This window comes from Anolis carolinensis, chromosome 6, assembly GCF_035594765.1.
Source record: "Anolis carolinensis isolate JA03-04 chromosome 6, rAnoCar3.1.pri, whole genome shotgun sequence".
NCBI classification, from domain to species: Eukaryota; Metazoa; Chordata; class Lepidosauria; order Squamata; family Dactyloidae; genus Anolis; species Anolis carolinensis.
The window spans coordinates 80422498-80445611 of NC_085846.1; the positions used below are offsets into that span (position 1 = coordinate 80422498).

The following is a 23114-nucleotide window of genomic DNA, read 5'->3' on the forward strand; positions in this document are numbered from 1 at the left end:
ACATAAGGGATGTCAGGTTAGATGAGTATATTTTTATTTTCCCCTCAAACAGAAATAGAATGACACATTTCGTAGGCTAAACATTCCATAGGAAAGTTCTTCTGCCTGACATTCCAAATGTCATATGCCTGAACCAGAGTTTTATAAATTGTCATAGAAATGGATATTGTGGGGCCTATAGATCCCAACCAAGTAGCTTCAAAGAAGGCATTCTTCAAAGATGGCATTGCCCACCATTCTCTCTCTTCTTATTGATCACAGTTGCCAATCTTGATTAGACCCTGGATCCTACCTCCTTTTCTTAAAAGACAGCTCAGATTTGGAATTGCTTGTATCTGGCCAGTTGGCACACTTAATAGTAGATTCTGGAAGACCTCAAGCAAAATCTCATTTTTCCAAGCATTCTCCATAATGCTATCATTATGTGTTGTTGTGTTGTTGTTATGTGCCATCAAGTCCTTTCCAATGTATGGCAACCCTGAGGTGAACCGATTACAGTGTTTCACGGGACTGAGAGTGTGTGGTATACCGAAGGTTACCCAATGGTTTACATGGCCGAGTGGGAAACTGAGCTCTGGTCACCCGAATCACCATCCATTGCTCAAATCACTGCACCATGCCGAGCACTAATAAGTTACTTGAGACCACCCATCCCATTTTGCTTCTGAGTGTTACTTGCACATCTGTCCCATCCTGCATTCTGATCAACCAAGACCCTTCATGTGGCTACTTTGCCCTGGATGGAAGGACTATAGTTTAGTAATTATGTACAAAAGTTCATCCATACATACCGTTGAAATTCAGCTCCCTGGCTAGTTTGCCAAATATGGCCCCATTCCACAGTTTTAAAGAAGTCCACCCTCTGAATGCTTGGACTACTTATAAATTAGAGATAATCTGGACCACCAGCTCCATGTTATTGTAGTACAGAGTTTAGCTTCCTAGGTAATGTGGTTGACAACTCCCATTAGACCCACTCAGCATTGGCCATAGTGTGGGATCAAGGGAACAACAGCTATAAACCCTTGACTTCCTGTGATGTGCAAGAGTTCCCTGAAAATGCTACAGTCTTCTGTTGCCTTGCAATGGCACAATATTTTCTAGGAATCATAAAGCGGGGAAACTGTGGTACATTATCCCACCTCATATACATGGGTGAATATCATAAAGTAATACTGCACAAGTTTCAACTCACTGCAATGCCACAATGCATCAAAATTAGGAGCCTCCGGTGGCCTAGGGGATAAAAGCCTTGTGACTTGAAGGTTGGGTTGCTGACCTGAAGGCTGCCAGATTCGAATCCCACCCGGGGAGAGCGCAGAGGAGCTCCCTCTATCAGCTCCAGCTCCATGCAGGGACATGAGAGAAGCCTCCCACAAGGATGGTACATCCGGGTGTCCCCTGGGCAACGTCCTTGCAGACGGCCAATTCTCTCACTCCAGAAGCAACTCCGGTTGCTCCTGACATGAAAAAAAAAACCATCAGAATTGAGGGCAATTATATTTTTACAGTCAGCAAGATGGAGAAATGAGCTCCTCTCTGCCTCAGGTGCTGAAATAACTAAACTAGCACTGTGTATTATTCACCTGGACTTTGGTGGATTTCCCTCGGGCAGCAAAATGATTTTAAACTAACTTTACTTCCCACAATATTATAGATGCATTGCAGGAAATTGATAGGTAATTTAGTTTATAACTTCCATCAGACCTACTGAATAAATGTAATTATGAAGTCAATTTCTACATTAATTTTTAAAGGGCACACAGGTCATGTAGGCAGACCAAAAAAGTCAACAGTTGAGTTTTCTTCTGTTTGCTTCTCATGTTGTTCCTACTCTTCTTGGTGTATTTTAGCTCTTTTCTTGCCTAACATGACAAAATACAATTACGATTGCTAATTTTAGGCACCTCTGTTCCACATTGCAAACCACAGAGGTATATATAATAGCAAACGGTATAAAACCGATGCTGCATGATCCACGGTGAAGGGGGAACGTCTTTCCACCTCATGCAGGCTACCTTGAAGTTTTATCATGGCCTGGGGCAGAGGTGAAGTTTGGATCCACACTGCACTTCAAGGTCCCTGTGTGTGTGCTTATGGTTTTAAGATAAAAGTTTTTAAGATTTTAAGATAAAGGTTTTTAAGATTTAGTCGGGGGCACTGTGGTCTTTAACTCTGAATATGTGTTGATTGATTTTAACTGCAAATTTTTAGTGCTGTTTGTGGTTTAATTCTATTTTAATGTTTGCATATTTGCATATTTTTAATTATATGCTAATGCTTTTGTGCCAAGCTGCTTTGAGTCTCCTTTGGGAGATAAAGTGGAGCATAAATAAATAAAAATAATGGAGAGCTGGGTTCCAGTAATACACATAGAATCTCAAGCACAAAACCCTTTGCTTTGCAAACTGCTCTAGTTCCTTTCCAACCCTAGAAATCCATGTTGCTTTCTGACTATTTCAATGACCTTAAAATCAGAATTACAAGTATTTTCTCTCTTTTTCTTGTAAAAGTAGAGAGCTGTATTTCTCAGGAGGAAGTAGACAAAAAGGGAAAGAGGCACCTTCACATTTCCATATGGGAACAGCATAGATGCCAGCATATGTATGAGTAACAGGCACCAGTACATCTTTCATTCTGACAGATGAAGTGCTGACAAATATCACATAGAATCATAGAACTGAAAGAGACCTCAAGGCCATCCAGTCCAGCTCCCTGCCATGCAATAACACACATCAAAGCACCTTCAATGGCCATCTAGCCTCTACTAAAAAAAAATACAGAGGATGAGACTTCACCACATTTCAAGGCATCATATCCAAAAATATTTCATTTATAAATCTAGTGGTTAAATCAATGAAAGCTTTCAGCCCAATGTATCTCAAGCTATCTGATGTGTGGAATTGGCAGTTTCTTTCTAAAAAGTTCCAGATAACAGAATCATATTTGGCTATTGTTTTTCTTTTGGTGTAACTTCACCAGGGACGAAAAGACGACAATTCATGGACTTGTACTGAGTAATACTCCTGTAAAGAAGCCAGGGCATCTCCTAGAGTTTGTGCTCTCTGCGCCTTACTACTATTATCTACAGATGTTTTCCGGAACACAATTCTCAGAATCTTCCTGCTAGCATGGACTAGCCACCTTATAAAATATGCTCTCTCTAGGAATTTTTCTAGGTCCTCTAGGCGATTCTATGGTATGTTTCACCCAGAAGTTACCATAGGGTCATGTTGGAGTACCCAGAACATTCCAAAGTAGAATGCCTCTCTAAGAGTATTCTAGGTCCACTAGATTTTTTTCTAGGTATCTCTAGGTCTTAGTCAATCTCTGGCAGAAGTCGATCATGGAGTCATGCTGAAGAACTAGAATATTCCTAGAGAGGTGTTCATGAAGGGAGAAAGATTTGCATTTTTAATTTGCAATTTTTCAACTTTGTGGGGGTCCATTGTTCCTAACCTCAGTAAATGTGGAGATCTAACTGTGTACGCAAATTATCATTTAAAGAAAGAGCCAATGCATTAACCACATCTTTCCTTTCCCTTCCAGGCAGAGCTTGGAAAAGTTAATTTTTTGGATTATAGCTCCCAGCTTGGTCACAGACTCTTGCCTGTGTCTTACCTCCATTACATGCAGAACTTGGAGAGAAGGGAGGATGTATGCATATATGTGTATGTATTAGACATGGGCTCGGTTACTGTTTCATCTGTTTCATTCATGTTTCCGTACCCTTTTGTTTATTCGGAATGCATGAAACAGTACACCCCCTTCCGGTTCGGAAACACCAGTGAAACGAATGAAAAGTGTGAATGGTAACTGTTTGTCATCTGATTCGTTTGCCTGCCAGGGTCTGAAGCGGAGCGCCAAGTAAGATTTACTATTTCGGCGCCCCGCTTCAGGGCCTGCTGGCAGGCCTGCTCACCAGATGCAGTCTTTCCCCAAGAAGAATGAGTATGGTGAGCAGGCCCAAAACACACACGTGCGCCAGACCCTGAAGTGGAGCACTGAACAAGAGAAGAGAGAAGCACCATGGCTACCAGGGCATGCAGCCCTGGCAGGCACAAAAATATTCATTTTGTTTCGGACCTTTTCTGAAATGCCATTTGTATAGGTGCCCATTTTCGGAAGCGGCGCCCGAAAACGAAAATGGGGCCATACGAATGGAAGATACAGAAACAGGTAGCAATTCTATACAAATACACTTGTGTGTGTGTGTGTGTGTGTGTTTGTGTTATGTAAATAGATTGATTGATTGATTAGTCTACAGCTTTCAGAATTCCAGTGTCCATCCAAGGTTGGGGAGTTCTGAAGCATGCCAAAAAAATTGCTCTATCTCCAGGGATCACAAATCCACTTGCCTAGAGGCCAACTCTTGCCAATGTTTGACATTTAGACATTGTCTGACTTTGTCTGCAGAGGAAGTAAATTTAGCTCCCCCCACGCCCCCACATGTGTTTGCCTTTACCACTCAGCTTCTTGTCCCTGTTTACATTTCTTTTTCCTAAAAGGAAGGTGCTGTTCAATGCTATTGCCATGCAAGCAGGTGCTATTCTAGCAAAGCATTAATTATTTTCATCTTGTCAAAGCAAGGTAGCATCCTCCAATCTTTGAAAGAGTACACAGCAGTATGATCATAAATATCCCCCCAATTATTTGAGTTGTTACCACCATCTGCCTGCAGGATGTCTTCAGGAAGATCATCGCCTCTTGCAGCACTGATCAGACAGAATAATAGAACACCCACTCTAAAAATACAGGAACTCACAGTAATTTTCCAGACAAGTTAATGTGGGATCGGAATATGCAATTTTACAGGCAAGTGAAAAATAAAAGTTAAAAGGTTTAAAAAAAGCTCAACACAGCTTGCACTGAGCACTTTATGTAATTTTCTCCATGATGTTCCAAAGTTGAAAATGCTAATAATGCTTCCCTCTTTATTTCTCACACCTACACTAGAGACGCCAGACTTTGTGTTAAATCCAAGAAGGTGTTTTTATTTGAAAGTGACAGAAGTCGTTCTATAAAAGTCTTATCCTCACTCCAGTAAATCAATATACAGTAGGCTCTCCACTTTGATAGAGGTTAGGGGTGCAGGATCCATGCAAAATTGTGAATAAAAAAACCACTTTTTTTAGTTGGGAGAAAACTTGTCTAGGAATCTCTAGGCTGTCAAGAGTCGCACTGAAGGACCTAAAGATTCCAATAGAGCCCATATTAATCAAATACGCAAATAATCTAAAGTGCAAAAGTATAGGGGACTGATAGAATAGTAATTTAAAAATCACACCTGAAAAATGGCATTGAGGGTCATTTGGAGGAGCCTGGTTGTATATTCTACTGATATCTTTTGGCAAGGTTCTCCTCTGTTGTGGCTCCTACACTGTGGGACATCTTCTGAGGCTAGATCTACACTGCCCTATACCCCAGGATCTGATCTCAGATTATTTGCTTTGAACTGGATTATATGAGTCTATACTGCCTGATATTCTGGGATCAGATCCTGGGACATAGGGTAGCGCAGATCCAGCCTGAGATCCAGGAAACCTGAAAGGTATCACTATTTAGGATGTTATTTTGAGATATTCCTTTTAATAAATGATGATGATGATGATGATGATGATGATGATGATGATAATAATAATAATAATACTTTATTTGTAGACCACCCTATTTCCCCAAAGGGATTCAGGGCAGTTTCCAGCATATATGGCAAACATTCAATGCCATCGTAGCAATGTTTCCTCTTCAACAACATTCAGTTCAAAACTGAAAAATCTCTTCTCTTCTGATAGGCTGTACTCTGTCTACTGATTGCTTTTGGAATCCTGGCAAATATATGATTTTATCTTCTGGCCTCCTGAAATTAAAACAAAACAAAACAAAAAACCTGTACATCCAACTAACTCCATCTGACCTTTGTCTAAAATGATTTTATTGTTTTTATAATTATTATCAATATCACTATCATCATGTATATCCTGTGTTTTACTGGGGGTCAAGGTAATTGATAAATTAAGGAAATTAATACAGATTAAAACATAGACAATTGTGTGTTTTTATACACTTAAAATTACCTACAATGTTTCAAATGACTGAGATTTTAAAAAATCAACAAAACAGTATACTATTAAAACTTATCAGTTAATTTATAAAAAAACCAAAGAAGGCTACACTGTCCTATATCCCAGAATCTGATCCCAGATTATCTCTTTATCCCAGATTTTTCTGGCAGTGTAGGCTCATATAATCCAGTTCAAAGCAGATAATTTGGAATCAGTTCCTGGGATATGAGGCAGTGTAGAAGGTCCCAGGTTCAAATCCCAGGAGCGGAGTGAGCGCCCGCTTTTGCTCCAGCTTCTGCCAACCTAGTAGTTCGAAAACATGCCAATGTGAGTAGATCAATAGGTACCGCTCCGGTGGGAAGGTAACGGGGTTCCATGCAGTCATGCCGGCCGCATGACCTTGGAAGTGTCTACGGACAACGCCGGCTCTTCGGTTTAGAAATGGAGATGAGCACCAACCCCCAGAGTCAGACATGACTGGACTTAACGTCAGGGGAAACCTTTACCTTTTTAGAAGGGGCCAGAGGCAAAATATTTTCTTATTGTATGCCACAATGAACACCTCACATTTGGGCAGAAAAGATAAATATACTATATGTTCCGTCCCCCAGAGGTTGGTTTGCATTTTTTATAGTTGTAGGAATAGCATCTGTTTGCATTTGCTCCAGGGTTGCTGCAGATTCTGCAGCAGTCTGATAGTTTAGCCTGTTTGCAAGTCTTTGCTGCTTGCAGCTTGCAAATGTATCATTTTGTTCTGGAGACCGCCCCCTTTTCCTGGGGATAGAAGGCTCCATTTTGAGAAGCCTATTCTGCCTTCTAGACTGAAGGAGAAACAACATAGATGTGCTTGTGTGGCCAAGCCAGGCCTTCTCTGAAAAGGCCATCGTAAGTACAAACAAGTCAAATTCTTCATCTGACTGAGCATATCGAGGAAGGCTATGAGAAAGGCTGCATCACGGGAACGGTTTTTGTGGACCTTACGGCAGCCTATGACACGGTGCAACATAGAAAAATGCTGCATAAAGTCTACCATATCACCCGGGACTTTGACTTTACAAAAACTGTCCAGACCCTCCTAGAAAACCACAGTTTCTATATGGAGTTTCAGGGCCGGAAAAGCAGATGGAGGAGGCAAAAGAATGGTTTACCCCAAGGCAGCGTTCTTGCACCGACCTTATTTAATATCTTCACGAACGATCAGCCACAGCCACCACTCACAAAGAGCTTTATATATGCTGATGACCTCGGCCTCACAACACATGCAAAAGATTTTGAAACAGTTGAAAACCAACTCACTAATGCCTTGAAAGACCTCTCCAGCTACTACAAAGAGAACCACCTGAAGCCTAACCCTGCCAAGACACAAGTGTGTGCTTTCCACCTACGTAACCGTGAAGCCAACAAGAAACTGAAAGTTACTTGGGAAGGCCAAGAGCTCGAACACTGTTTCCATCCTAAATATCTTTGTGTCACCTTAGATCGAACACTAACATATAGGAAACACTGCATGAACACCAAGCACAAAGTAGCTGCACGCAACAACATCCTGCGGAAACTGACTGGCAGTGCTTGGGGTGCAGACCCACAAGTAGTAAGAACATCAGCCCTGGCCTTGTCTTTCTCAATGCGAAGCAAGTGGACATAGCACTAAACAAAACATGCAGAATAATCACAGGATGCCTTAATCACAGAATAATCACAGGATGCCATTTCCTGCTTCTTGGCAGGGGGTTGGACTGGATGGCCCATGAGGTCTCTTCCAACTCTACTATTCTATGAAACCTACACCTGTTGATAAATTCTACAAGTTAGCTGGCATTGCCCCTCCTGATGTGCGACGGGAAGTTGCTGCTAACTGTGAGAGAAATAAGGTCGAACATTGTGAAAGCCATCCACTGCATGACTATCAGCCTCCTCCCACCAGACTCAAATCAAGGAAGGGCTTCATGAGAACCACCACTCTTCTTGATGTTCCTCCAGCAGCAGCAAGGGTGTCCCTCTGGGCAGCTAAACCTGGCAATTCTAACTGGATGGCCCCCCATGAGGGTCTTCCTCCAGGGGCAAACCAAGAATGGGCAACTTGGAAGTTCCTGAACAGACTCAGAAGCGGAGTGGGCAGATCTAAAGACAACTTGGTGAGGTGGCACTACCTGGAGGAATCCTCCACCTTGTGTGACTGTGGAGCAGAACAAACAACTCCGCATATGTATGCTTGCCCACAATGTCCTGCCTCATGCACGGAGGAGGAGTTGTTTAAAGCTACAGACAATGCAGTTGCTGTTGCCCGCTTTTGGGCTAAAACTATTTAGTTGTTTGTGATTTCCTCTATTTTTTTTCCATCATTTTTAAAATGTATTTGTTATGCAATGCTTTTGACTCGAAATAAATAAATAAACAAATGACCTGCCTTTAAAACCAGTGTCAAGCATAGATAGGGGAAAGACCTGTTCTTTCTAATAGCTTTGGCACTGGGGCAGAGAACATCTTCAGATTTCTTTGCCACTGGAGGAAGCCCTACCAACTTCGCCTCAAAAACTAGCTTTGAGCTTAAATAGTTATAGATCTTTTGATAGCAGCTCAGAGCTAGGGTGAAGAGGATCTCAGGACCTCTTTGCCTTTGGTGGAAGTTAACCCAGCATCTAAAGGGGAAAAGCAAGATAGGAACATCTGCAAGGTTTTATAAGTGGACTGTTTTTATTTGCAACTTTAATTACATGTGCCAAGTCTGCCAAGGTCTTTGTGAAAATAAAATTTTGTTTGATTGTTCTACTTGAAGTGCCTTTGGTTACTGGGATTTCCAGAGCTTCTAAGTAAGGCCCCCGCAGTTCACCTGGGCAAAGGAAGAAGCACATCCTAAAGCTTAAAATGGTGCCTGGGTGTGACGGCATACTATAGTTCAAACTCATAAATTACTGTATGCCCTCCACCTTCACTAGGGTTAAGGAGAGAAGACTCCCACACAAGTTGAAAAATCACAAATAAAAACTCCACTGTATTTTTACTTGAATTAGCAGTTCTTTAGGAACCTGCAAATGCCTAGAGAAGTATGCTTTCTACGCTTCTCCAGTACAGTCCTGTGGAGGAGCTAGATAGTTCCTAGAGATAACATATTACTCAAATCTACAAATATTAAATATGCAAAAGTTAAACAAAAAATGTGGAGGACCAACTGTAATTTGAAAGGGAGGAAGAAGGAATGGGGTCTTTCTCAGATCTCTTTTTTGTGGGCAGAAAGTGCTTTGTTTTGATTTTGGTGGGCTCTGCACCACAGGTTACTTAATGCAGCAAAGTCCTCCAACTCTTTCTGTATAATTTTTAGATAGCTGGGACATCTTTAGGGAACTGTGATGAAACAGCAGAAGGTCAAGAGTCCCTGAAAATCAGATAGAAAAACTGATCTTTCTATTAACATAAAAGCAGAACTTGGATCTGACTCTTTGTTCCCAAAATTGACCCAATATTATGGTGCATCCATCAGTAACATAATAATGTTTTGGTGACAGATTTTGTCTAGAGAAAGCAGGGGAGAGATAGGGAAGAAAAGAAAAACTACCAACTTTGTGAACTATGAATGGGAAAGAAAATGCAGAGTATGTGAAGATTAACTCTGTTTATAGTTTTGACCTTGGCTTCACAAAATACGGAGCAGCTGCAGCAACAGCTGGGTCATTCCAGCAGGTGCAAGATACAGATACCAAAGCCTAGGCATTCTCTTCTGGCCAAAACAAATGTATCATACAACATTATGTTATGGGGAAACTCAGCGGCAGCACACATGTACTGCATAAAAAGCTTCCAGACTCAATCCCAGTTCAGTTTGAGAAGAGTTTGGACCAAGAAACTTGGAAATTTAGTGCACACCTATACAGAGGAGGAATGGAAATTATGTAGGAATCCAAACATTGCTGAATAGGAAGTCCCAACTTTCTTCACCATTGCCTTTGGTGGCTGCTGGGATGTGTAGTCCAGCAGAAGATGGAGGGCCATATGATACTCCCTCCAAGACCTGGGGATACCCAGCATCTTAGAAAATCTATTTTGGGGACAGCAATTGGGAATTCTGGAAATATTACTTCCATAAAAGAGGCTTTCCAAGCTCTGACAAGACTAAGCTATTCACATCAATGGTTTGGTTCAGTATAAGGCAGCTTCCTGAGTTACCTTGTAATGATAGCCACGTTGTGAGGAAAAAAATACACACTGTTCATTTCATGACAAAATCACTGACAATCTACATAATAGTAGTCATTAAGTCATTAAGTCAGTTACTGTTATTGTAAGGCACTGGATGATGCTTTACACCAGCAGAGGTAAGAAAATAATATCTCCTTTGCAAATCCCTGTTTCTGACGTTCAGATCCAAGTTACCAGCATATACTGTAAGCCACAACCTTTGTAAACATGTCATCTTTTACAAAGCTGTACACTCAAAGCAGGGTTCTACAACCTGGTGTCTTTCTAGATGTTTTAGACTGCAGCTCCAACTGTAAAAAGTTCAGGGGACACCTTTTTTGTTTACAAGATAATTCCACGCTGCAAACAACTTGGAAGTGGTCTGAAATTCACTTCTGTCCTTTAAAAATGTACAAGGTTAGATATTAAAAAGTGCAGGGAGGTATGCACTGTGCCTCTTGTGACAGTTTTCAGGAAATGTAGTAAAAAAAAACAATAGCCCAAGACGAGAAGGATCAAGGGCCACAACAACAGCCTTGAGGCTACATAAGAACCTCCTCTCCACCCCTCAAACTCATTTGTCCATTTCTTGTCAAAAAACATAAACAATTGAATATGCAACCTACTTCAAAGAAAAACATGAACCGCAATGTGAATATTCCTCTGAACAACAAATCAATCAAATGCTGCTACCGCTGAGGACACAAGCTAAACAAAATAAAGCATAATATGAAAAAGCATTATAAGAGAATGGAGAAAAACAACTTGACAATATAAACATTGCTTTAAATAATGCAGAAAAATACAAAAGTGAACAGTATGTTTGCAGAAAGATTGCATTCCGTAGGTAGCTGTTCGAAACAAGGATGCTCATATAATCTCCAAACAATCTTCCACAGTTTTCAGTTATAGAGATCCATTTTAATTCAGTTTTGGGCCTCACTATGGGACTGAGACACCTTTTGTTGCTATGGCAAATGACCACACTGGAAAATGGACAAAAAGGATTGTGTCTCTGTTGGTTCTGCTGGAGCTCTCACTAGTTTCTGATTCTATTCACAATAGTATTCTGGACTGCCTTCTGGGCTGTTTCTCTGGGCTGGGACTTAGCACTATCTTACTGAGGTTCTGGTCTTCCTTGGAGGGATGAACTCAGTAGGTGGTGCTGGGGAATTTTTGCTCAACCCTAAAACCACTAGCTTGTGGAGTACATCAGGGCTTAGTTCTGTTCCTTGTGCTGTTCAACATATACATGAAACTTCTGAGGATTTATCTGAAATTAGTGTGTTCAGCATCACCAATATGGTGTTATTCTCCTTTCTATTGGTTACTGTTTCAGTGCTGAACCAAAGTTTATTATCAGCAATGGACTGGATTCAGATGACCAAAATGAAGCTTAATTCGGGCAAGACAAGACAGCTGCTGGTTTGTCTCAAGGCAGATCAGAGAATATGGAAACAATCTGTGCTGTGAATACGATTATAATCCCCGTGAAATCTCAGCGCTTGGGTGTACACTCTGCCCTGAAACTGGATGTCCAAATTTCAGCAAAAGTCAGGAGTGATTTTGGACCATCTACACTCATTCCTGGAAATATCTGAATTGGCTATGGCAATACACGCATCAATGACACCTCGACTGGACTACTGTAATGCTCTGTACGCTGGCCTGCCTTTAGAAACAGTTCAGAAACTTCAGCGGGTCCAAAATGTTGTGGCTAGAATACTGACTGGGTAACAATACAGGGAACATATTACTTATTACTTCTTTGTTAAAACTGCTTTGCTGGCTACTAGGTTATTTCTAGGTAAAAGTCCGAAGTTCTGATTATGATTCATAGAGCCCTATATACGTCAGATCCGGACTATATCTCTCTATACAAACTTGCCTGAGCCATTTGGTTATTAATTGATTGTGCAGAAGAGTCTGCATCTTTTGCTTTATTATTATGTTTTAAATGATTTCATACTTTTAAAATTAGTGGTGTTTTCAAATCCTAGTTTGTTTAATTGCATTCCTTTTTAAAGCTCTAGTTTATTTGATCTTGTAAGTCACCATAGTTCCCATCTTAGGAGAAAGGGTGGGATATAAAACAAAAAATGTCTATTAGTTTTCAGAATGCATCCAAATTGAAAGAAAAGACTTACCAGAGAGCTTGGGGATGGCAGGGGTGGTGGTGGTGGCCCCCCAGAAGGTGTTGATGGAAGAGGAGGTGGTGGTGGTGGACCTCCAGAAGAAGGCGATGGAAGAGGAGGTGGTGGTGGTGGACCTCCAGAAGATGATGATGGAAGAGGTGGTGGTGGAGGTGGAGGAGGAGGTGGTGGTCCTCCAGAAACCGATGGTGGAAGTGGAGGAGGAGGTGGTGGACCTCCAGAAAGAGATGGTGGAAGGGGAGGTGGTGGTGGAGGAGGTGGCACAGGCATCTTTCTTTCAAGTTTCTGTTTTCAGATTGTTTTCAAAGTCTACAGACAGAATGCTGTGGGAGCAGAAACAAAATTCAACTTAGCATTGAATACTTAAATCGTGACACTCTGTAAAGCTGAAGTCTTTTCATAAATCATGGATCTGAATGAGGTTTCCCTAGGCCATCACTTTCTCACTCCTACCCCTTATAACACAGACAAACAGATGTAAGTATCCATAACACTTGTCTAAATTCTGAAAAAAAAGTTATGCAATTCCATATAATCATTGTTACAGTAGTCTCGCTTATCCAAGCTTTGCTTATCCAAGGTTCTGTATTATCCAACACAGTTTGCCTTTTAGTAGTCAATGTTTTTGTAGTCAATTTTTCAATAAATTGTGAAATTTTGGTGCTAAATTCATAAATACAGTAATTATTACATAACGTTATCGCGTACATAATTTGATGTTTAATAGGCTTTTCCTTAATCCCTCCTTATTATCCAACATTTTCGCTTATCCAATGTACTGCTGGCCCGTTTATGCTGGATAAGTGAGACTCTACTGTACCACTTACACATCAAGATAATAGTTTTTGTATGAGTTCTTTAAAAATATATTGACCAAAACATTGCATGGTGTAGTGGTTTGAGCTGTTGAACTATGATCCTGGAAATCATGGTTTGAATCCCTACTCAGCCATGGAAACCTACCGTCCCGTTTTGTCTTTCAAGAACAGCCTTAGAACACTGTGGTAAGTAAATGAAAACTGCTTTATTTCAGCAAAACATAAAGTACAGCACACTCAGTGAAATAATGCAAAAGAAAGACAGGAAGTCTTACTTCAGACAAAGAAACAAGCATAAATCCATATGCAGACTTGGAGCAGGCACACAGAGAGTGAAGGCATTAAGTTTGTTACCAGCAAGAGCTGGCTGCACCTGCTTCGGCTTTTATAGCCTTGGGTCCCCACACAGCTGCTAGGGCAGTTCCTAATTACTCAGCTGCATTTCTGGCAGCTAATCTAGCTGAACGACGTCTCTGCTCTGTTTCCTTTCACTTCTCCTGGAATGAGGGTACTAGCAAAGTCTCTTCCTCAGATTCCAACTTGCCCTCAGATTCATGAACAGATTCCAAAGTCTCTTCCAACAGATTCCAACTTCCCCTCAGATTCTTCCTCTGAAGAAGAGGAATCCCAGACACCTACTTGGAAAGCTTGGGAAAATCACACTCTCTCAGCCCTAGTGGAAAACTATGGTAAATCTCCTTCGAACAAATTTTATAATAAAACTACTCTGTACATTTATCTTAAGCTCACTATAAGTCAGAAATGACTTGAAGGCACACAACAAAACAACTGGTAGGTCTGGTTGAACTCCAATGGTTTAATAATAGCAACAAAAAAAATTTAAATTACCCAGCTGTACACAATAATGTTTTGGGGAAAACAGAAGAGACGTGTGTGTGCAAGGTTTGTTTGGAAACTCTAATTCTTGTTGCAGATTTCCGAGTAAAGCATATACTTGGGGGCTTCTTGTTCTTTAGTTCTGTATTTGCTTCTTGAAACCTTAGTTAAAATATAGGAGCTTAAATTTGCACAGATGTTCTATACATCATTCATTGTTCTTCATGCCAAGCTGATGATAGAAGTAGTGTTAGAAGGGATCCTATGGGTCATCAAGTCCAACTTCCTGTTCAATGTGAGATCTTCCGCTACAGAATCCTCAGGAGATAGCTGTCCAGCCACTTCTTGAAGACAGCCAGAGAAGAAGGCTCCCACCATCTCCCTAGGTCATGATTCTATCGCTGAACCATTCTTTCTCTTGAGAAGTTCTGATATATCAGCTTCTTCATGATACTGGCTGACTTAAGATTTACACCACCTCCCACGTCTGTTTTTCCCTCCACCGTCAATAACCTTCCAGCTCAAGACTAAGGCTTCTGAACATACAATTCCATCTGTGCAATTAAAAATTGCAATCATCTTAAATCTAAAGGCTAGCTTTACTACTGAGAACTGTTACAGGAATGGTCAATCAATGCATGTTTGTCAATCTGTATTCTTACTATTTCTTAAAATAGCCATAAAAGTCATGTCCAGAAACAATATGCCGAAAGGTAAAGATAAATCCATGCCCTGGGCTGGGTTTTCTTTTACATCAGCAATAAGGAATATGTTGTTTTGTGCCTTAAAGGCACTTCTGACTTACTTTGACCTTACAGCAAACCTGTCACAGGATTTTCTTAGCAAGATTGCTTTCCTCTGAGAGAGTATGATCTGCTCAAGATCACCCAGTGGGTTTTCATGGCTAAATAAATATCCCAAACCCTCCGTTCACTGCACACACTGGTTCCCATGAGGAATACAAGACCTTCCATATGTTTGTTAGACTATCAGCCCTCACTACAGTCCATGCTGCCAAGAAACATTGGCCGCTATAGTTCAACCTCATCCTATCCATCCCTGCTTTTATTTGGAGGACCACATACCCAAAATTGCCAAATGTCAATTCAAAGTAGGAATGAACATCACCTAGAGTTTTGACCAGAAACCATCACCTAGGTTTCCGTTGTCTGTCATCTAGAGCGATGCTAAATATAGTAACACTCCTAATGCTGTAGTCCTAAAGAGAAGCTCAAGACACAATGTGAATAAATATGTGATGCATTCTCTCTATTCATTATTTTGCCCCCCTCCAGGCTTCCTGTATTCTCTTATAGCACAGCTTATAATTATTACTTTCAATTGAATAATTTAGAAGCACAGACACAAACATAGCTTTTTATAATGAAAAACAAAAGCTTCTGCTGAAAGCTGGTACCATGGTGACACAAGAAATTCTCATATGCACATCTAAAGTCCTAGTTCTCTACCTCTTTGGTTTTTGAGGCTTCTAATGTTCAGCTCCACAGTGATCTGGCAGAAAGACAATCACAGAATAGAAAAACATGATATTGCATTTCAGGTAAATATAATATTAAGTAAAGTCAGATCTGGTTTATGCTTGGATGAGAGTCTGTCAATGAATACAAGGTGCTATAGGCTATATTTCAGAGGAAGGAACTGGCAAAACTACGTCTAAATACTGGTTTGCCGTATGTCTGATGGCAACTCGAAAACTCATATATACACTAATGTACACCTCTCTATTCACATGAAGTATCTGCCGGGTCTGCTGAACCAGACGGCACTCTACAAAATGCTGGATTTGCATACAAGATGAATAAACTACAGATAGCAAAAGGTCTCTACATTATTAAACTGAACATCATTCTTCAAAACATGAACACTTCTTAGTGTGTTACAGGGCTTCTTCAATGTGACAGAGCTAAAGACCTCAGCATATCTTAAACTGGCCCTGGGTCCACAAAGACCAAGCTTCCTATCACTAAAATTCATTCAAGAGCCCATGGTGGCCATACTCTGTAGGAAAACATTAGTAGTGATAACCAGATGAAGATGTTGCAGAGAAAATCTGAAATACGGTTTCCTTTGTGCCATCATTGAAATTAAACAGATAAATACAGTGCACAGCTGATTATATCTGTAATGTCTGAGCCCATGCATTTTTCCAGTTACTCATACAGGTTGAATATATTTTATCTGAAATGCTTGGGATCAGAAATGTTTTGCATTCTTCCAGATTTTGGAATATTTCTATTTGTATATATGTACCCCTGGTGGCACAGTGTGTTAAAGTGCTGAGTTGCTGAACTTGCGGACCAAAAGGTCCCAGGTTCGAATCCCGGGAGCAGAATGAGCGCCTGCTGTTAGCCCCAGCTCCTGCCAACCTAGCAGTTCGAAAAAATGCAAATGAGTAGATCAATAGGTACCGCTCCGGCGGGAAGGTAACGGCACTCCATGCAGTCATGCTGGCCACATGACCTTGGAGGTGTCTACGGACAATGCTGGCTCTTCGGTTTAGAAATGGAGATGAGCACCAACCCCCAGAGTCGGTCACGACTGGACTTAATGACAGGGGAAAACCTTTACCGTTACTTTTACATAATGGTACCTCTTGGAGAAGGGACCCGAGATTAAACACAACATTCATTTACGTTTCGTATACACCCTATACACATAGCCTGAAGTGCTATATGTATAGGGTGTATAATATTTTATACAATATTTTTAATACGTTTGTGTACACTGAACCATTCCAAAGCATAGGTATCACTGCTTCAGCCTCCCACATGAAGAATTTCAGCTTTTGGAGTTCTGGATAAGGGTTGCTCAACCTGTATAACATTCAAAATATTAATGAAAATAGGACTGATGGCAGATTTCAGAAGTGAATGAAGAATATGAAACAGTTCTGGATGCTTGAGGCCATTCCTGGACCTGAAGCACTTATAGTAACTAAACCACCAACAACCAGTTTTGTTACAATCAATCTGCAGTTGACGTTAAATGTGAGAAGCCTGTTGAGTGTTTAAAACTGTCAACAATAAACCCAAAAAAGACACATTTTTATTGGGGATACAGGATGGCGGAAGGGGAGCTGGAATACTTTCCATCTCATCACATCCCCCCATGTACTTCTTACTAGCCCCAAGGGAAATAAAATCTTCCCTTACGCTTCCTACAAAAGACATACGCTATTAATGTCCCATTGTTGCTGTTCTTGTGGTAGAAGAAAACCGACATAGTTTCTAATCACAGGTAGTTTGGCTCTTGTTTGCAAATCTTCTCGAAGAATTCCAGGATATTCTGGAATGCAGAAGGAAATCCAAAGTTTTACTTGAACAGTACTAGGGATACAAAAATGTCGTAGTTCAATCATGATTTTTATATGATTAATGACATCTCAATGTGTGTGACACCAAAACTGCCAGCTCCTCTGCCTCTTCCTTCCCTACCAAGCATGAAAATATCACAAGACATAATTCCACCCAGAGCCACACAGCTTGCAGTCCTCCCTCAATAACATACTGAGCACATGTTCACCCTCCATCCTGTCTCTGTGAGTCACAAGAAAAAAGCAGTGGCAGCTGTAGGTTCGCATGATATTTAATTTTGTACAATTTGATCCCATTATGCACACCCTTAAGAACTTACTAAAAATGTTTTTCCGCTACATGATGCTTTTTCTTGTGTCATACTGACTGGCACTACAACAAACTCGCACGGGTACACTACATCCAGTGCCATATTAAGATGCTGAAGCCCCACGATATCTCAGGTTTTAGACGTGCCAGAGCTAAACATTCACATACATGCAAATGCACACTCATGTAAAATCTTGAAATTTAATTTTATTCATTGATTTCAAAGCCTGGCATAATATGAAGCCCTAAATTGTCACTCACTTGGCTTGTGCATAAATCTATAAATCAATCTATTTTTCAGGTAAGTCATACTCTAAAAAACAACAATGACAAACAGTCCAATTCCTAGTTGACTACATGGAATTTACTAGATGAATTTTATTCTAGATTTATAGTAGATCCACTGAAGCCAATGGGACTTAAATTCACCACACCCAGTGATTTCAGTGCAGTTTGGCATTGTACCAGACCAGCTTTCCTACCTTGGTGTTTTCCAGATATGTTGGACAACTACCATCATTGCAACACAACAATTGAGGCAAAGCATCATGGAAGACCACATTGTGAATAATAAAACAGAAAGGCACATTAAACTTCTTTTTATCCTTGTCTGATCTCATAGATCCCAATCTTCCAAATGAACAAAAAAATAAAAAGACAAAACGCTGGAATCAAATTGGGCACTATTGTGTACTGCAAGTGTGACTATCTTTCTGAGCAACAATGAATTAACAATAATTCCGAGGAGTCAGAACTATTTTATGAACACAAAGCTCACTCAAACAACTTAAATAAGATAATACAAAGTTATTTTTAAAAAGGCAGTATAGAGGAGATTAAAATAGGAATTCAGGGTCAAAATCCACATGTAATCGCTCCAGCTTTATGCTCTTTGAACTGCAAAATGGCAATCATTCTCTTTCCCCATACAATATTCAAGTGTCCCATGTCAGCTACTGGCATTACACTTCCAAAACTGTATATATAAAACAGTGTCTTATTTTCAGGGAAATATGGTACTGAGGAATAAGTCTGGAGAGAGAGTCTGAAAATAATATACTCTTCTGAAGATGCCAGCCACATATGCAGGTGAAACATTAGGAGAGAATGCAGCTGGAACATGGCCATATAGCCCAAAAAACATCAACCCAGTGATTCCGGCCATTAAAGCCTTCAACAATAATCTTCCCTGTTCCCCAGGGATTGTAAGTGAGGAATCCTGGAAGCTAGGATCCAAATAAAGAGCTTTTCCATTCAGGACAAGTGACGGAGTATAACAGAACTAGCATGGTTTAGTGGTTTGAGAGTTTTATGACTATGGAGACCAAGGTTCAAATCCCTGCTCAGCTCATACTCAGCCTGAGTCATGTAAAGCCAAACCCCCATCAGAACAAAACTGATAGCTTCTTTTGAAGGCACACAATAAAAACAATGTAATACATCCCCTAAGATGCATATTGATATAAAACTGACATTTCATTTCTGACATAATTATTTAAAAGGAAAACAACTTTTTGCTGAGAATCTGTTATATCCACAAAGCTGTACTTCTCTAGAAAGCCAAGACCATTTAAATCTAGGAACGAGTGAATTCCACACCTTATAAAAACAGCTCTAAGTTTGCCTTGAGGAAAATGATTTTATTACTTCACATCGCTTGAAGAATACAAGTCTGTGTCAAATGCATTTCACATAGCATTTCCTCATTCCATGGGGAAGTCATCTGATAACTAACTAATCAAACCACCTGATATCTGTACGCCTTTCTGTCTATGTGTCTCTCTTAGGCACCATAGAGATATCAGGTTGTTCAAAATCCAAACTGGTCCATTAGTTACCAAGCGAACTTCCTCAGAAAGGGCAAGAATTGTGTTAGGAATGAATGTAGCATTCTTCTGCCTTTGAATAGTAAGTCACTATATGCATGGCCAGATCAAGCAGATATTTTTTAGGCAGCAGGATATGGGGAGATCTTGAAGGCTATAGGGAATTTGAACCATGGGACAAATTGAAATTGTTCATGGTCACGTCAATGTGAGCCATACAGGAATAGAAGTACCCACACAACTCTTGGACTGTACAGAAAAGGGAGTATTGTTAGTAAAAATTGAAATAAAAATGGATTTACTAGTATAGACACTAACTTTTAATGAGCCACATCCAAATATTAAACTGCACATTTATATATAACATTAAAGGACATGCTAATGGTATTTGTCCTGTGTTTAGAACTCTTCCCAATACTTTTGCATCACCAGCATTAAAACTGAAGAGATGTACTCAGTACTGGATTTATAGAGAAACAAACCGTAGTTTAGGGCAGAGGTGGGATATGTAGTTTCTCATCCAGAAAGCTATAATGTGCCACTGAACTACAATAGGATGTAGTCATGGCAGTTAAAGTGAAATCATAGCACTATAATTGTGTAGTGAAAGGCTTCAGGTTTAAAGGGCACATTTGGTTTTTAGCTTTGGTTTTTGCCAACATCTGGCTTAAAACCTCAGTTTGTCTTGATCTGGTGTTGGCTGTAATGTAGCAAGCTATTCCAGGAAAAAGAAACATTAAAAGAAATGGTCTATGCATTTATCTTTCTCTAAATTGAACTAAAGCAGCATTAGTGGGAGTTTTGTGTTTTGGATGGTACAAAAATGCAAAATAAAAAAGATATGTACACCTCCACACATCCTGGCTCCATAAAGCTAAAACCTCATGTGGCAACAATGTCATTTTGCTTTTTAACCACCCCCCTTTTAAAAAAATTCAAGCCAGCAAAATGACATTGAGTTAATACAGCTAGAAAAGTACATGCATATACTGAAATCCCTGGCCGCAGCAGTCCACTTCATTAGATTTGCCAGAAAAGTGTAGTTGCCAGAAAGAAAAATAAGATCATTATTTTCATTTCAAGAGAAATAATACCATTGTGAGAATTGCCTGACCACATATAGTTTTTGCAATAAGCCTTCTTGGTAAACATCTCCATCAAGAAACACACATAGCATCTTCTTCTTGAATCTGCTATATTACACACAGTACGCTAAGTTTTGAGACCATCTCCTGAAACAAATGTTTTGACTTAAAATGCTGCCTGGAATAATCTAGAGCAGGGATCTTCAAATTTTTAAACAGCAGGCTGGTTCATGGTCTCTCAGACTGTTGGTGGGTCAGGCTATAGTTTGAAAAAAACATGAATTCCTGTGCACACTGCACATATCTTATTTGTAGTGCAAACAAACATAAATGAACAATACAATATTTAAAATGAAGAACAATTTTAACCAATTTACCAGTGTTTCATTGGGAAGTGTGGGCCTGCTTTTGGCTGCTGAGATAGTCAAGTAAATTAGGATTGTTGTTGTTGTGTGTCTTCAAGTTTAGGGCAGGGCCTGAGTAAATGACCTTGGAGGGCCACATCTGGCCAGCAGGCCTTAGTTTGGGGACCCTGATCTAGAGTATGCACAAGAAGTGCCATAAAACCAATAAATAAAATCCTTTATTTCAATCCATGCATACAGTGCTATAGCTATGGTTTATACTTCCAGGTGGAAGTGTGGGGAGAGAATAGTATCCTTTCCGTGCATTTTGACCTCTGATGATTCAGCTTTCAATGAACCTTCAAGATTGGAAAAGGGGATGTTGTACTTCCACGGCATTATTTGCAGAAGAGATGAATTGGTGAACAGATATACAAGCCCAGTTCCAGGTCCATTAGGTAAAGAAGGCAACAGTCTCAACCACCATAGCTGCCCCCTCAGCAATTGACCTTATAGCTATTCTTCATGAACACATCTGTTGTCTCACTAAGCTTTTAAAAGCTGTGTGTACACAGAAGTTTTAAGACTATTGGTAAATCCAACTAAAGTAGACTCTTGAGTCAGTTGTTGCCTGGTGAAATAGTACTTACCATATATACCAGTGGTTCTCAACATGTGGGCCACAAGAACAAAAATCCAATCCACGAACCTCCAGCCTCCTTAGCTGCCTTAGCTAAAGTTTGTAATATAAGGTGGGTTGGTTGCAATGGGGACTTTGCGACTGGCAAAGTGTATGCTGAGTTGCCTGCTATGCTGGGTCATGACTTCGGTGAGTCCTGGGATTCCTGAACTTCGTGGATCCTTTTGGGACGTTGCTACTGTTTCGGCTGGGACCTTGGATCACTTCTGGACATCGCTGTCGCTCACAGGCCCTGACCTTGGACTGGACGTTTGACGCTGTTGCTGTAATCTGTGGATGACTCCTGGACCGGCTTGACTACGACCTTGCTACATACTGGAACAGGTTTGCTGAAACGACAGTGAGTGTTTCTCCTTGCTGTGTATTTTGATTAGTGGGTTGGGATTTCTTAGGATTCTGGGACTCTTTGTTTTGTCTCCATTAGGACCAGTTGGCTGTGTTTTCTTTTTGGAATACTATTTTGCTGCTGTTAGGCATTTTTGATTCTTTTGAGATGTACCTACAATAACTGTGGCTACTTTACACTTGGGACTGATTTGTGGCATCTGTACCTTGACATAGATTGTGAGAACTATGAACACTATTCCTGTAATTTTAAAGAAAAATATATCCACACACAAACACACACAGAGATATACATCTACATAACATCCTGAAGCAATCTGTGGATACAACACTGAATCCAAGTTCTAAACCTGTCTACTTTACTGAGCATTTTCATATTCCCAATGGCACCCTACAAACTGAAAAATCAGTTTTGGTGTCTCAACTCTGTCTTGAAAGGGATTAACCAGAGCTGAACAGTAATCTAAACATGTATAAAACCATTTCACATGAGAAGAATGCATTTATCATGATAATAATAAACCCAAGCAGAGATATTCAATGTGCTTGACATTTGGTTAGCTTATGGCATTACCATGCAAGAAAATGGAAAGTCCCCTTTTTGAATCTCATTTACATTTCTCATTTGTATGCCCCACCACCACCACCACCACCAAGATGTCTATGTTTGTCATTTAGATAAACAGGGTTGTTTTGCCGACCTGAAGGTTGCCGGTTCAAATCCAACCAGGGGAGAGCGCCGATGAGCTCCCCCTATCAGCTCCAGCCCCATGCGGGAACATGAAAGAAGTCTCCCACAAGGATGGTAAAAACATCAAAACATCAGAGCATCCCCTGGGCAATGTCCTTGCAGATGGCCAGTTCTCTCACACCAGAAGTGTCTTGCAGTTTCTCAAGTCACGTCTAACACAGAAAAAAATTAGATAAACATTTCTCCAAACATTCTACTCTTATTTATAGAGCCGAACACTGTCTTCTCCCCCAAAAGAAGCACGAGTCTACATAAAGATGGGGATTGTGTGACCCTTCGGATGCTTTTGGACTGCAACTTCCAGCTTTTCTCACTGCTGGTTAGGTTGACTTGGACCATCCCAGCATGATTCCCACGTATCCACCCACCCAAGTGG

General features: G+C 40.4%; 1 protein-coding gene across 2 annotated transcripts in view; it reads right to left on the reverse strand.

Annotated features, from left to right (window-relative positions):
* wipf3 (WAS/WASL interacting protein family member 3) overlaps window positions 1-23114 on the reverse strand; it is a 45565-nt gene that overhangs the window by 15600 nt on the left and 6851 nt on the right. Inside the window, exons 2-3 of one of the 2 annotated variants that reach the window (XM_062958242.1) lie at window positions 12595-12711; window positions 12383-12552 (exon numbers count right to left, since the gene is read on the reverse strand). In XM_062958242.1, the coding sequence (XP_062814312.1) occupies window positions 12383-12552; window positions 12595-12658 (234 nt within the window). In that variant the 5' untranslated portion in view covers window positions 12659-12711. Of the gene's footprint in view, window positions 1-12382; window positions 12712-23114 lie in introns of both variants that reach the window. The other variant, XM_008112746.3, reaches the window with a different exon arrangement.